This window comes from Salminus brasiliensis, chromosome 4, assembly GCF_030463535.1.
Source record: "Salminus brasiliensis chromosome 4, fSalBra1.hap2, whole genome shotgun sequence".
In the NCBI taxonomy this organism is placed as follows: Eukaryota; Metazoa; Chordata; class Actinopteri; order Characiformes; family Bryconidae; genus Salminus; species Salminus brasiliensis.
This window is the reverse complement of record NC_132881.1, coordinates 19,542,026-19,558,815: the sequence shown is the minus strand read 5'-3', so window position 1 is coordinate 19,558,815 and position 16,790 is coordinate 19,542,026. Positions and strand designations below refer to the sequence as shown.

General features: G+C 38.4%; 1 protein-coding gene across 1 annotated transcript in view; it reads right to left on the bottom strand.

Moving 5' to 3' along the window:
• The window catches only part of sipa1l2 (signal induced proliferation associated 1 like 2), an 86,599-nt gene that overhangs the window by 15,844 nt on the left and 53,965 nt on the right, over positions 1-16,790 (bottom strand). The window contains exons 9-14 of the mRNA XM_072677562.1: positions 15,271-15,545; positions 12,617-12,868; positions 11,381-11,530; positions 10,160-10,269; positions 9,663-9,745; positions 7,537-7,946 (exon numbers count right to left, since the gene is read on the bottom strand). Coding sequence (XP_072533663.1) covers positions 7,537-7,946; positions 9,663-9,745; positions 10,160-10,269; positions 11,381-11,530; positions 12,617-12,868; positions 15,271-15,545 — 1,280 coding nt within the window. The remainder of the gene's footprint in view (positions 1-7,536; positions 7,947-9,662; positions 9,746-10,159; positions 10,270-11,380; positions 11,531-12,616; positions 12,869-15,270; positions 15,546-16,790) is intronic.

The following is a 16,790-nucleotide window of genomic DNA, read 5'->3' as shown; positions in this document are numbered from 1 at the left end:
GCTGCAATAAATCAGTCAAACGAGAACAATTAACACAACAATTAAAACAACTAATTTAACAATTGGTTTCTCCAAATGCAACACAAAATGCCACTTTTGATGACTGACGCGCACCAATATTGGTGCAGAACAAGACTGAAGTAAATACTAGCTATATGACAGCTATATTTTATAAAAATGTGAAGCCCAAGTTGTTTGATGCCAGATACATAAATCGGCAAACAAACAAACAAACAAAAAAACATTGGACTGTTTCCCACAAGTAGGTTTAGTATATGATGCAAAAACGGAGTGAACGGAGCTAAATGGTACAAATTGCATTTTAGTTGTCATCAGGCCATGGGATAAGTCAAAAATAACTTAATAAATATAGGCTGTATACCTTATGGTTTAGAATTTAGAGGGCAAAATGCTTTTCAATGCGCCATAGCACCCCCCCTTGAGGCCCACTAATGTCATGCATCTGAGTAGCAACAAGGATTACTATCTATCTGGTCTGGTCTGTACGATCCCAATACTAATTTTATTAATTTGGAAAGAAATGTTGGGAAAATCTGTGTCTAAAATATTTTGGACATAGTACATCACTAATGTATGCATTGGTATTGTATTTGCTGTATGTGAAAGCCATTACCTATATTAAAATCATATTCAATTCATGCAAACATTCTGTATTGACAATGTTCTTCACTTGGTAACAAAACATGGCAATGAAATAAACATTTTCAGTTTCTTCCATTGTTCTGAAATGTTACTCTGCAGTCTCACAACTGAACAGTTAAGACATGGTTGCCAAACCCTATTCATGGAAAAGAGAGAAAATGAACCTAATAATGTCACTTCATGTTCAGAGTTTTTTTTTTTTTTTTAACAATTTATATTTTGGAAAAAACCTTATTTGCTACTTATTATTGGGCACCACATTACACCAGTTAAGAGGTACTGGCAATACAATAGAATGGATAAACATTAACTTACTGGCATGCCTAATGTCAGATGTGGGATAGAGGGTTACAAAGCTCAGTGGAAACTGTTTTATCGAGAATAATGGTGTTATAAGTAAAAAAAAAAAAAAAAAAAAAAAGCCTGGACAGTAGAGACAGCAGAATAAACTCTTTTTAATACTCTTGAGGAAACAATGAAAAACCTTGGAAGAAACAATCGCATACCACAATGTTCATGACTTACACAAGTGATGATGAACTTCCATAATATTCCACAATGGCTTTAAATTGAAAAATGTTCCACTTGCATGCTTTTCACAATAGATGCAGTGGGAAAATTGCCAACATTTCCATTTTTTTCCCTCAAAAGTATACCAGTTTTTCATTGGCCTTTTTAGAAACACAAACTACTTCTGTTTGATTTATCCTATAATGTCAGTCCATTTTTTGTGGATTTTCAATTATGACAATGCCCACAACGAATATGTAAGGAAAATAAACAAATACAAACAAATACTCAGTGATATGGTAATTGTGGTTATTATTAATTATTATGAATGTTATTTACATTTCATTGGTCCCGGTCACTCAGCAAATAGAAATGCAACATAAGCATAATCATTCCATCTTTTTGCTGTCAGTTGTCATTTCTTAAATTCAAACATGCAAAAGTCTTAAAATTAAATTTTGATCTTATACTGTTTGGCAGTCCTCACATTAGTTACAAATTAAAAATGATAGGTGTGTCATTGTTGTGAATGTCACAGAAACCAATAAGTCTGTGGGACCTTAATATCTGTGAAGTGTCAACCTACTTTTAAAAAAAAAAAAACAATTACTATTTGTCTGGACAGTCACGCCCTAAGAACCTTTCAATGTTACTGTTTTCCTACTTTACTTATCAATTTTATTTACTCGACACTGTTAAAGAATGTTATAATTCAAAGTATATATACAGTGCCTTGCAAAAGTATATAAAGTATTGAACTTTTCAACCTTTTGCCACATTTCAGGCTTCAAACAAAGATATCTGAAATTGTAATTTTTTTGTGAAGAATCAACAACAAGTGGGACACAATTGTGAAGTGGAACGAAATTTATTGGATATTTTAAACTTTTTTAAGAAATAAAAAACTGAAAAGTGGGGCATGCAATATTATTCGGCCCCCTTGCGTTAATACTTTGTAGCACCACCTTTTGCTGCAACTACAGCTGCAAGTCGCTTGGGGTATGTCTCCATCAGTTTTGCACATCGAGAGACTGAAATTTTTGCCCATTCTTCCTTGCAAAACCGCTTGAGCTCAGTGAGGTTGGATGGAGAGCGTTTGTGAACAGCAGTTTTCAGCTCTTTCCACAGATTTTCGATTGGATTCAGGTCTGGACTTTGACTTGGCCATTCTAACACCTGGATATGTTTATTTGTAAACCATTCCATTGTAGATTTTGCTTTATGTTTTGGATCATTGTCTTGTTGGAAGATAAATCTCTGTCCCAGTCTCAGGTCTTTTGCAGACTCCAACAGGTTTTCTTCCAGAATGGTCCTGTATTTGGCTCCATCCATCTTCGCATCAATTTTAACCATCTTCCCTGTCCCTGCTGAAGAAAAGCAGGCCCAAACCATGATGCTGCCACTACCATGTTTGACAGTGGGGATGGTGTGTTCAGGGTGATGAGCTGTGTTGCTTTTACGGCAAACATAACATTTTGCATTGTGGCCAAAAAGTTAGATTTTGGTTTCATCTAACCAGAGCACTTTCTTCCACATGTTTGGTGTGTCTCCCAGGTGGCTTGTGGCAAACTTTAAACGAGACTTTTTATGGATATCTTTGAGAAATAGCTTTCTTCTTGCCACTCTTCCATAAAGGCCAGATTTGTGCAGTGTACGACTGATTGTTGTCCTATGGACAGAGTCTCCCACCTGAGCTGTAGATCTCAGCAGTTCATCCAGAGTGATCATGGGCCTCTTGACATCTCTGATCAGTCTTCTCCTTGTTTGAGATGAAAATTTAGAGGGAGGGCCGGGTCTTGGTAGATTTGCAGTGGTCCGATACTCCTTCCATTTCAATATGATCGCTTGCACAGTGCTCCTTGAGATGTTTAAAGCTTGGGAAATCTTTTTGTATCCAAATCCGGCTTTAAACTTCTCCACAACAGTATCTCGGACCTGCCTGGTGTGTTCCTTGGTCTTCATGATGCTCTCTGCGCTTTAAACAGAACTCTAAGACTACCACAGAGCAGGTGCATTTATAGGGAGACTTGATTACACACAGGTGGATTCTATTTATCATCATCAGTCATTTAGGTCAACATTGGATCATTCAGAGATCCTTGCTGAACTTCTGGAGTGAGTTTGCTGCACTGAAAGTGTATTTCTAAAAAAAGGTTTAAAATATCCAATAAATTTCGTTCCACTTCTGATTGTGTCCCACTTGTTGTTGATTCTTCACAAAAAAATTACAATTTCATATCTTTATGTTTGAAGCTTGAAATGTGGCAAAATGTTGAAAAATATTTTTGCAAGGCACTGTATATTTATATATTTATATCTTGCCTCTGACCAAGGCTACATATTATTAGCCAACTCAACCTTAGTGCAGCCTTTGACACTACAGATCACACTATTTTCTTAAAAAGGTTAGAGAACATGGTTGGAATCACAGGAACAGCCCTATCGTGGTCCAAATCACGTCTAGCCAAACACTATTAGTCCGTAAAGGTAATATATTTATCTTTAAATTACACAAAAGTGAGATAAGGAGTTCCGCAAGGCTCTGTTTTAGGACCGCTATTATTTACATTACACATGTTACCACTGGGCACAGTTATAAGCAGACATGATGTTAACTTCCATTGTTATGCAGATGACACACAGCTCTACATCAGCCAAACTGTGTAAAGGATATACAACTCTGAATGTCACATAACTTTCTTCTTTACAATACCAAAACCGAGGTTCTCCAAAAGACACTAGAAATAAACTTAATCAGACTTAATGTTAGCCTTGGCTGATTTTTCCATTCCTGGTCCAGCAGCTAAAAATCTTGGCGTCATATTCGATTCAGATCAATCATGTGAGCAACTTTTAGCTAATATTACTAGGGCAGCTTTTTACATCTTAGGAACATTGCCAAACGAAGAAATCCCTCATCTCTACAGGAAAGAAAAGCTAGTACACGCTTTTATTACCTCAAAGCTAGATTTTTGTAACGCACTGTTGTCAGGGTGTTTCAGCAGGAACCTAAATAAACTTCAACTAGTTTAAAATGCTGCAGCGAGGGTCTTCACTAAAAACAGAGTTTGACCATATCAGTCCAGTTCTATTAGCACTGCATTGGCTCCCAGTTAAATTCTGTTTAGACTATAAAATTCATCTATTAACATACAAAGCCCTACATGGCCTCGCTCCTGAGTACCTGCAGGACCTTATTACAAAACACAAACCATCAAGACTACTTAGAACTCAGGGTGCTGGCCTCTTACTCGTTCCCAAAATTCAGAAAACCTCAGCAAGGGGAAGAGCCTTTTCTTATAAAGCCCCCCAACTCTGGAATAACCTTCCAGATAATGTTTGGGACACCGTCTCAATCTTTAAATCTAAGCTGAAAACTCATATGTTTAGTTTAGCTTTTGGTAATTAATGTTTCTTAGACAAAGGCTGCAGATCCAGGGGTTCACGGACCCAGGTAATTGTAGTACACTGAGATGCTGGAGCGGTCATCTTGCTGCTTACACGCAATCACTCAGGTTTGTTGACGATGGAGCAGATAGATGCTGGCGTTTTCAGGGTGCTCCCGTGTCTGTGTTACCTTCTGGCTCATTCCTTTTAATTAGGCTGTTATAGTCAGACACATTCTGATACTGCTCAACATTCTCTGCCCTCCATAAAATTCCTCTCAGAACTAACTTTCTCTTTTTACCTTCTCCGAGTAAATGGCCACCCAGCCCGACCTGCTGGAAGATTGCCCGCTGAGGTCCCCTCTACCTGCGTCAAACCAGCTGCCACCTACCGGTTCAACCAGCAGGCCCCCCACCCACCCCCGCCCATAGCAGACCAGAGGCTCACCTGCCTACCACTGCTACCACTGTTTAATGACCATGTTAAAACCTAAATGGACTATCAGCCACTATTAATATTACCACTATTAACTATCTGTTGTATCTGGTTTCGTAATTTGTATCATTAATGTTTAAATAGTTCTGATCAGAGGAGGATGGGTCCCCCTTGTGAGTCTTGGTTCCTCCCAAGGTTTCTTCCTCCAGCTCTGAGGGAGTTTTTCCTTGCCACTGTCGCCGTTGGCTTGCTCACTGGGGGTCTTTTGATCCTTATTTGTTCTTTGTCTCTGTCTTTGATTAATTACTAATTATGTAAAGCTGGTTTGTGACGACAACAGTTGTAAAAAGCGCTATACAAATAAATCTGACTTGACTGTCTGAAACTGATGTTCATTTGTGTAAATATCCCTTGCAATCCATCCCCAAATGTTCTCAGTCGGATTTAGATCAGGGGATCAGCAGGATGGTCTAAAAGAAGGAAGACGTTATTCTCCTGGAAGAAGTCTTTTGTCAGGCAGGCATTGTAAACTGTAGCATTGTCCTGTTGAAAAACCCAGTCATTCCCACACCGACGAGGGCTGCTGCAACATCTCCACATAGCCAGCTGCTGTTTGATGCCCCTGCATAACATAAGCTCCATTGTTCCATTGAAGAAAAAAGCACCCCAAATAAGGATGGCACCCCATCACTGTGCCGCGCAGAAAACATCTCAGGTAGAATCTCCTTGTCCTGCCAGTACCTTGGAGGCCATTAGGATAATCATGGTCATCAGATAATAAAACTTCTTTCCAACTTTCAATGTCCCATGTTTGGTGCTTCTTGCAAAGTCCAAACAGGCAATTTTGTGGCGTTGAAAGGGACCTGGCCTTAAAAGACACTTTTTATTACTGAAGATGCTAACTCACAGATGCTGTCTAATGGTTAGAGAGCTGCAGTCAGCACCAGTAATGACCTTAATTTGGATTGTGGATTGTCCCATGTTTTGACGAACAGCCAATCAGATCTTGTGGCTCAGCACTGGTGATTTTTTTTTGGGGGGTCTACCCTCAGAATTTTTTAGTAAATGCAAAATAACTGTCTTACTGCGTCCAATCTCAGCAGCATATTTCTTCTTTTAGCATTGTAAAGCTCTACATAGAAACAATTTTTTTTAAGATTTTGATCAGGAGTGTATTTTGAACCATCAAGATTACTTAGAACACAGGGAGCTGGCTTCTTACTCATTCACAAAATTCAGAATGTCTCAGCAGGGGGAAGAGCCTTTTCTTATAAAGCCCCACAACTTTGGAATAGCCTTCCAGATAATGTTTGGGACTCAAATCTTCAAATCTAGGCGGACAGCTCATCTGTTTAATTTGACTTTTGGTAATTAATGTTTCCGCTTAGATAAAGGTTCTAGGTCCAGAGGTTCACGGACACAGAGAATTGTAGTCACCTGAGCTGCTGGAGCTGTCGACTTCCTGCTTGCACGCGATCACTCAGGTTTATAGATTCTATAGAGTTTATAGCTGTTATAGTCACACTTGCCGGAGTCGTCAGCCACACTCTGATACTGCTCAACATTCTCACACCCTCCTACCACTCCTACCTGCCTAATAACCATGTTAAAACCTATATGGAACGTTAACTATCTTCCCACTTCTTCCTCCAGCTTTGAGGAAGTTTTTCCTTGCCACTGTCGCCCTTTGGCTTGCTCACTGGAGGTATTAAGTTTTCATGTCTTCTTATATTGTTGATTTCTTGTCTTTGTGCCAATTATTTATTGTGCAAAGCTGCTTTGTGACAACAGTTTTAAAATAACTATACAAATAAATGATTTCACCTAAAGATTTCAAGAGGATTTAAAGATCTGACATACTCACAGTGTATGCAGACCAAGCCCAGACACAAACCCAGCTTCTGTCACACAAGCTCTGTGACTGATTTAAACAGCCAGCTACAACAAAACAGCCCAACATGCCGGTGGATGTCTAACCCTAACAACCTCTAATAGTCAGATATCTTCTCCTCACTCAAAACCAAAAGAAAACATGTAGTGACATACACCTGCCATTATTGATGCATCATAGCTGTACAGCTAGAAACTATACCTCATCTTTATCTGTCCACACACAATTCGCATCATCTTTTCGCCCCAAATGTTTCTGATCGCAGGACCAGTGGTGATTGCTTTGACCTTGGCAGTGACACTGAATTCATGAAAATAAATGTATAAATAGAAACCAATGTACTCTGCTGTGACTGACACTCAGGCCAGTGCATACACAAACAAGCCACTACCATTTTGTTAATGTTGTGTGGATATTGATCCCTCGTCCAATTCACATCTGGGCAGTGGCAGTCCTTTTGCTTCCCTTTCCACTAATGGATCACATAGGGGCTGACTAATTGTGCAGCAACTGACGGGCTGCAGTCAGTAACTAAAATAAACAATGACTTGGATATAAGGTGTGTAATATAAGACACAGGCAACTCACAATACACTGAAGCAAACAAGGCTCTGAAAATGCAGTGCATACGCAGTGTTTTGTTCTCTCACCTGTGTGAGGAAATCTCATTTATTTCTGCCAAGCCTCCATCTGTGGCTTTGTGCCCGACTGCTAGTGCTACGCCATAGCTCTGGGGCAGGTACAGTGTAGTGTGCTCCTCATTAGTGCCTCCACGTTCTGGATGTTCTTTAGCCCAGGAGTTTTCCTGCTCCATCATTTCCCGGCCCTGCAGGACCATGTGGGCCACTGCGGTGGCTGCCATGCCCGGGGGTGGAGGGGGCCCACAGCAGGGAGCTGTATCTATGCCGCTGTCTGTGGAGGCTCCTTTGATGTAGGTGAGGCCCAGCATTTCAGGGTCCATTAAGTCACCTGATCCAAAATGTTTTTCATCACTGTTACTGCTGGAGGCACTGCTGGACAGAGTATTGCTGCTGGAGTGGCACGAGTTCTTATCTCCACCCTGGTAGACACAAACATATACACAGGTTAATCAAATACACAAGTTCAGGCATTAAACACAACTCTATAGGTTGTAAACATACAAGAATGAGGCTGTTCTCTGAATACTACCCAAACAGTTATGACACACTAAGACATAGACTTAGTAAAATTGTGTTACTCATGGACTTCACCACATATGACCACCTTCTCTCATGTCTTGCTGAGCTGCACAGTATCACACACCTACAGACAATGCACTCAGCACTGTCTGCATAAGAAGGACATAAGCATAAGTAGGACATCTGTAAGGAAAGAGTAACTGCCCTTACTTTCACTAGCTGGTAATAACCCCTTTAGCAGCAATAACTGCAACCAGACACTTTCTGTAGGCAAGGCCGGCAGCAGCTAAGGGAAGGGGGTAGGTTAGGTCCACCTAAACGAGCATCTTAACTTCTGACCAGTAGTACAGTAACTTCTTGGGTGGGCGATCATTACCACCTAAACGCTTACCGCTCATCTTACAAGCTTTTTGAGTTCAACCGAGTTTCTTGGACATTTTGCAACAGTTAGTTTTTCCATAAACACTGAAGGACTGTTCCTATAAGCCCATGTAAGGAACCAAGAAGATAAAAATAAAATGCTCTGATCAAAAGGAAACAATAATTACCTAAACCGAAACTAAAAGAACAAGAATACACAACAACAAAAAACAAAGACAGACAAAAAAAAAAAAAAAAAAAAAGTTGAAAAGGTTGTTAAGGATCTATGATTTGGCAGAAGGAAAAGGAAACATTAACATATTAAATGCCACGTTCTCAGCTCAATTTATTTATTTCTTTATTTTCTTTTTATTTTACTTTATTTTCGGAACTGTTAAATCAATAAAACACTCAAGGTTGTGTGTAGTTGGTGTGTCTTCAGCATCATGACTTTAGCTTCAGCACCATGTTATGGTTAATCAATCAAAAAGATAACTAGCTATATGAAATTGAATGCCAAATAGCCCACCTATTATTCCAGCTCAACGTAAAACTGGCCCTGCCTATAGTTCTTTATTTTTGCCACATCACTCTGTGGCAGAATTGGCAGATATGTTTCTTAAATAGACCTTTTTAGGTTTTAGGTCCCACCACACTGCTTTTAAATAGTTGTTTGTGGTTTAGGTTGTGACTAGGCCATTCCAAAAGTCAGAGCATCCAGGCAGAGCATTGCTATCCCAGAAACATCAGGTCATAATTAATCCTCTATTAAAACATATGTCCATTTAAGGATCGCGTGAGATTCCTTAAATGGACATACATTTTAACGTGGATGGTGAGAGTGGAAAAAATTAAAGAAAGGAACAAAAGAAACACAAGAAACAAGCATTAGTTATATGAACACCCTACAACCCAGTCACTGCAAGCGAAACTGGTGTCAGGCTTCAATTGTTTAGTGTGCTTCTGACAGCACAACCAAACAGCAGCACCAAGGGCAAGCTGACCTTATCTCCACTAATTCATCAGAGTGAAGCCAATACACACTGACAGCTAGGCTAGAAGGGGTATGTGTATGTGCGCACGAAGTGTAAACAACCAAGGCAATACATTCTTGACTCATACCAAAAAACACAGGTTCAATTTTGATTCATTTATAAACACAAAACACAAGTGTGTCATCCACAGTATAGCAACACATATGAAACACAAACAGAGGCAAGCCGCACAGTTTCCACCTCTGCCAGAAGGAGACTCACCCGAGTGAATTTGCTGGGTGAGTTCTTGCCTCTCTCTTTCATTGAGTTGAGGATCTTTGTGGAAGGGATGTGCCACTTGGCCTCTAATGTGGAAAAAGCATAAAATAATGATGTAAACATTGGACAGGCCAGAGAAACACACATGTAGCATACAAGTTGCATTTGACTGCATTGTTTAGTGTTCTAGTACTAATGATTTCAATGATGTATTCACAAGAGTAGGGATGTAACGCTACACGGAAGCCTTGGAACCGCGGTTTGGACCACACGGTTTGGTACAATGGGAATTAAGCAAGCCAAAAAAACAAACAAATAAAAAACCTATAAGACTTAGAACTCTTTTTATTGACTCTGAACACAGTCGTAATCATTACAGTTGTCCTATCCTCCAAGATTATGAGAGTTGAAATGAAATTGAAAAGGTCAGAATGTCAAACACTTGTTAATTTTGAGTCGTTTCACTTCCAAATCAACCAATTTGCCCCCAACTGTCTCACCTACAGAACGTGCTCTCTCCAATGTGGGCTCTCTCTCTCTCAGCTCCTCAATGTTGCCCATCATAGCCTGTGTCTCAGATAAATGCTCGTGAAGTACTGGTGACTGGGAACTGCAGGAAAAACAACTTCTATTATAAGTGTGTTGTGCAGAAATAAGCAAGCACAAAAGGCAAGAACAAATATGGTTTAAGCTAAAAAAAAGTTAAGTGTTCTTTTAACTAGTCTAATTCCTTAGTCTAATTTTCCTTTGTTTAGAAAACTCGGGTCAAGACTGGCCTGCATAACGACACGATTGAGAATGTAATTATACCTTAGAATGTTATGGTTCGTTCACTTCTATCGAAAGAACAATTACCAATGAACAGTGCTCAACCAACATTTTTTTTCTTTTCTAATTAATGTTTCTGTTGTCTGTTACAACCTTCAAATGACTATGCTTAAATGCACAACATTTCTTGGAATAGTTTATTTAGTTTTTTTGGCCTATTGGCAGCCTCCTTCATGTTCATAGATACCTCCCTGGACCAAATTTTGATACCAAATGCAAATTCAACACTTTTCAACAATTATCTCCAGACTTATCTTTATAATTCAGCCTGAATCAATGAAGGAACAGGCCATATCTGGCCACAAACCTGCTGAATCAGTCAATTGTCCAATTACGTTGGAATTGGAACTATGTAACTATGTAAAAATGCAGTAATGGAATATCTTTGTTAAACTGATAAAGATGAAAGGCTACACTTTTATCACATCTTAATGAAATCATTTTAAATACACCGTTGGTGTACTGAGGCAAAATTAAAACCTGCATATGGTCACTGCCCAAATATTCATAAACTTGATTGTATGATTATACTACAAGTCGTTTTCTTTTATCTACTTAATAAAGAACACTATATGGGCAAATGTTCATAGACACCAACTAACAATTTTTGTTTGGGATCGTTCTATAATCTTTTTCAAATCTTTTTTTTTTTTTTGTAGCTGCCAAGTTACACAAACATTTTAGATTGTTTGATTTAAAATATGGATTTTTACTAAACTGAAAAACAGTTTGAGAACAGATAGCTTTGTTGAAAAAAATTTGCAAAAACAGATTCAAAGTAATTAGGTAAGCCTTATTCAGGACTGGTTTTATTTAGGTCAGTATATTGAGTTTTGAAACAGTAATTGTGGTGACTATAAGTTCCTCCACAAATTACTAAAATAACACTATACCCTTCATATCCCGGCTGTTGGGTCCACGTTGCGCTCACACATGGCCCTGGATCGCTGGAGGAGGACTGGTTACTTGGTGAGCTACGGTAATGCTGACTGGCATCTCCCTTGCTACAAGAGACATGAGGATTGTCCATATCTTGCAAAGTTCTTGAGTCAGTGAAAGAGAAAGAGGGAGACAGATATTCTTATTAAGTATATACTTATTATAAATATTCTGGTACAGGTACTACAAAAATTAATATGAACGTTTGCCAACATGGCACTATTGAATTATTGTCCTGTGGTAAAATCCATTCCTTTTCCTCATCTTCAGTCGTTTAATTTAAATTGTTTCACATTTGAATTCACAATTTACTGGTCTATTGTGGAACCCATTTTTGTCCCCACCCCTGCAATGCTGTCAATGTCACAGGCCACAATACGGACCTAACGCTGATAATATACTCACTCCCGTTGCTTCACAGTTCACAAGGTGTTCTTTTCAGGAAAAGCAGTTCCCAAAAGGTTTCTAAAGTTTGAAAATATGATTCTGTTGACAGCTTCTTATTACAGTTTGTGACAGTCAGGTCAGATTTGCTAATTAAGGCAGACAACGTGATTCAAGATAAATAAATCAATAAATAAAAATAAATACAAATCTAAGCCTTTGCTATTCTTAGGGAGTCCAAAACTTTGCACGGGTGACTTTTTTTTTTCAGAACATAAAAAATCTAAGTATATGCCCAGCCCCTATTGGCTAGCTGAGAATGAGAATAAAAAAAAATCACTGTGTTTTACACCTCTTCTTAGTATTTCTTTGTGAATGAGTGTGCAAAATCAAGATGCTGTTGAACTTTTGCTATTGCTAGTGATGCATCAGATGGGTACCTACAGATAAGTAAATAAGTACAAATTCCAAATAAGTGAATTGTTTAAAGATTCTTTTAATCACAGTCTTTAGAATCTTTTCTTTCACTGAAAGGAAAAAAATAACTGATTCCACAGGACTCTACAAGTGAAACCTATCACATATAAGCTTGTTTACTAGTACTCTCTACTTCGTTAAAAGATATGCTCAAATTCTACCACACTTTTTGTCCATTTAACAGTGCCAACACTAATCTAATCTAGTAATTAATAAAACAGATAAAACTTATTCATGAAAAGATTTTTTTTTAAATCTCACCAACCTATGCAGACCTGCAAGATGAGGCCTAAAAAAGCTGGAATACATGGAGCACAGAGTGGGAATACCTGGAGCTGTCTGGCAATTTCCTGTCGAAGGATGTGCTGCGTGGGATGGAGGCCTGGCTGTGCTGGCACTTGCCTCGCTCAGGGCACTGTGTGGGTGATCCTCGGGAAAGCGGCTGGCCTACTGTGGTGGTGGAGGTGGGAACCCGGTGCCAAGTGGTGTTCCTCCTGAAAGGGGTCTTGTACTCGCAAGGTGTACCCTCACTATCTAGTTTATACTCCACCATGGGAATGCGGTACAGCTCTGAACAGCCTCTAAAACAGAAGTGGTGTTAATGTCAAATGCAACGCAAGGTGATCAGAAAGAAAATACTGCAATATATATTGTGCATGCTTAAAATGCGCTCAGGTATTGTGATTATTTTCTATATTGGAGACCCTTAGACAACTGTAAAGTTCTGTTGTTAACAGAACTATAGCTGCTTGCATCTTTGGAGTAAAGTAGGCTAAAAAGTAAGTGCAATACTGAGTGGAGACTAAAAAAACTAAAACAAAAAGTTAAGAGGCTATTTTCATGCTACCTACTAGTTACAGCCCTTATGTTTGCTATGACTATGACATTTCTCTGTGAGGTTTACATATTCTCTTATTGCCTACTTATGTTTGTGGTTTATGTTTGTGCTGTTTTGACCATGTAGGAAGAAAATACAGAGTCTTCATACAAAGAAGTGGTTACTGACATAAAATGATAACAAAATCATCACTTCTTTCAACATTTAATTCTGTGTAGATTACTTCATTCTTACCCTTCCATCCTTCATCTTAATGTTTTGATTTTGACTGATTAGCAGATTCCCAATTTGGATACGTTATGCAATATGTCGGGTAACAAAGTATAATCTGTACACTGGACGCATGGCAACATAATTAAAGTACATTTAAATATTGTAAAAGCTACTTTGTTTCAGCTACTTAACATTCAGTGTTAACCCCAATATAAGACGTGTATTGTAAAATGTAGCATTGATACATTATGCATATCACACTAAAGCAGGAAACAAATAAACTCACAATACGTGCTCTATTGCTCTTCCAAAGTTCTTGCTTAGAGGTGAGAGCATGTTAAAATGCTGGATCGGTAAACCGATGTTAAATACTACCAGTTGAGTATTACTCAACTAATGGCCTTTTCAGCAAGGCCGCTAACAGTCACTGAACAGATTAGGCCTGCATCACATAAACCAAGGCAACTGTATGTGTTGCTTCTGCACTCATGAAGCAATTCCCTGTCCTGAAGCAAGAAACCGCTCAACTACTTAAGTAAATACCCAAGAACAGTGTGCAATCCATAATTCACTATTATTGTCTGTCTGGAAACTGCAACTGCTAAATGTATATTCCTAATTTCACAGAATGCTCATTTGTTAGCTTTTGCACATTTGTACATGTGGTTCTTTTCATGACAATAGCTCATCACTGTGAAACAAAACTGTATGCCTGGCTCGCACAAGAGGTGGTGGAAAGTCAGGAGAAGGTCAGCAGGTTTAGGGCAAAGACAAACAAAAAAAACAAACAAAAAAAATTCAATTCAGATTTTTCTTGCACTCTACAAGAATATAAGAATTTCTTGAAATACATATTAGAACTATTTAACTATCTAATTATACAGAGCAACAAAATTATTACTTCGTATAGACCAGTTAAATCACACAGTGCTTCACAGGACATCAACATTGCATATGGTGACCGATGCCTTTTTTAAACCAACAGTCACTGATGTTTCAATCAAAGCTAGACAAGCAAAGTATGTTGAAAAATGCTTAAATTAACATTTCATCAGCACGTACATAAAGTCTCATCTTACTAACTCAAGGCAGAGATAAGAAACAAAAACATTCACCCCTGTATGCTTCCATCTATTATTAATACTAGATAAAAGTCAATTTATTAAACTTATATTGCACAATATATTTCAGGAAATCATCAAATTAACAATTCAAAGATCAAAAATCAACAATTATTAAAAAATGTTTACGATTCTGATGTTCATTGTATTTGTAGTGCATTTCCAATAGTTAATGTAGATGCCTTCTTGAGGTACACTGAAGCTTTCAGTTTTGCAGGGAAGGAAAAAGCTCTTAAACAGGCTCATGGCCATATCCTGCTGTTCCTGTGTAAATAAATAGACTTTCTGGGTCAGGCTAATATTAGACCCATATCTCATTTTCCTCTTGACAAGCCACCAAAGCCTTAAAAGGCACATACTGAGGGAATACACAGTGGGGTGAAATGTTTAAGATGTTATTTTTCTTTCTTTTGAAGGAAAGTGTTGACAAATGTTTAACGTTTACAAACATTAAAGGGGCCCTAGAATGTCAACATTTTCCTAGGCCTAGTGACCAGAGCTGTTTCTATGCCAAGGAAAAAGAGCTCAAACCCAGCAACGAAGCAAAAGCTGGTGGGGCATCATACAGGGATTCGCACTAGACTAAAAGCTAAAACTAGCCAAGTCGTTTTTACCATCTCTTCTGCAATGGCGGATTAACCACCTAAAAGTGCCCATCCTCCTTTTCCCAACAATAACTTACACAACAAAGACAAGCAGACAAAAGAAGACCAATAAAAAGGAACAAGCTAAAAAGAATTAGACCAATCTCAAGATTACAAGGGCAAACATCAGAACTGCTTTTCAGAACATGAAAGGATTAAAAAAATACCTTCTGGGTGCACCATCCTCATATGGCTGGATGATCACCACCTTCACAGTGACTGAAGTGCGTAGCAGGTCAATCATCTGCTCGTGAGTGAGTGTTGCCACAGCCACCTTGCAGATCTCCACCAGTCGACTGCCCTGGCGCAGGCCTGCTTTCCAGGCAAATCCAAAGGCCTCCACATCAGCTACAATACCTTCAAAGTTTACATGGAATCCCAGCTGCCCCAAGCTGTTCCGGCGTAGTGTCATCTCCACTGTCTCACAACCCCTGGTGACAATCTGAACACACACATTGGCACACTAGCAGCTCCAGTGGTACAGAGAAAAAGAAAGTAAGACAAGTAATTTATGTGGAGTTGCAATGATGAGGAAGAAGAAGAGAGCTCTTAACATGTTAGTGAATTAAAGCACAAACACAAAAAAATACAATCCTTGTATGGAAAACAATGAGAGGGAAAGTCACAGACAGCACAGAGAGGACCGTAAAAAGAATGCTTATTACTCATATTCTACTTCTGATAAAATAGGACAGGCCAATATAGTACGGTACACCTAGTGGGGCTTTAAAAGTTAAAGAAAAGCTCACTTTGTAATACCAACCAGTAATTTTCATGTAATATACTCTATTAGTATTATTATTTTGCCCAAAATGTTTTAAAGGATTTGTAATATCTTTACACACACAGAACACTGAATTCATCTGTGGTCTTTTAATATGAAGTTCTAATCTCAAGCAAACAAATGATGCAATATTAATATCTTAGAGCACGGATAATCCTATTAGCACATCTGAAATAATTTCTTTGTGCAGTGCAGGAAAGACCATGGGAGATTATGGATGGGAAAATATAGTTGAAGTAGGGGAAAAGAACTACAGGAAACAATTTTTTTTTCTATAATTTATAATGTGTTTTGTATTAGTCTTGTATACATATTTAACCCTTTAAATTAAGCATATAAACAGTTAATATATTTTAGAATCTGTCTGGAGAGAATGTGAACTTATTTACACATTAAACAATCTTAGAATGGAAAGGGAGAGTAGCACCATGAACATTTTTGCAAATGGTTTTCATCATGCAAATGTTTTTAGCAGAAAACTTCCAAAAACTAAAATAAGAAATAAAATAGAACTTAAAAATAAATTATAAGGGTCAGTTGTAAAATTATAACTTACTGTACAGATAAATAGCTTTTCAAATATACATTTATTTTGCATAGTAATGCACATTGGATCTCAATCAAAGAATTTGAAGTAGTTACACGAGACGGAGATAGAAAAACAAACAGGGATGCGCTTCCCCCAAACTCCCAGAATGATCCTTACTGGATCACTGGCTCATCTCTCACACAATATATCCAGTTCTTCCAGAAAGCAGATGGATGTTCTATATGGACAGGACGTAATTTTTGTCTCATCACATTATTGTTCTCTATTGTTCAAGCACATGCATCACATGTACACGTAACCTATGAGGGTCCCTAAGGTGAGGTTTGGATATTGTCTGTTTTCGAAGCAGGACG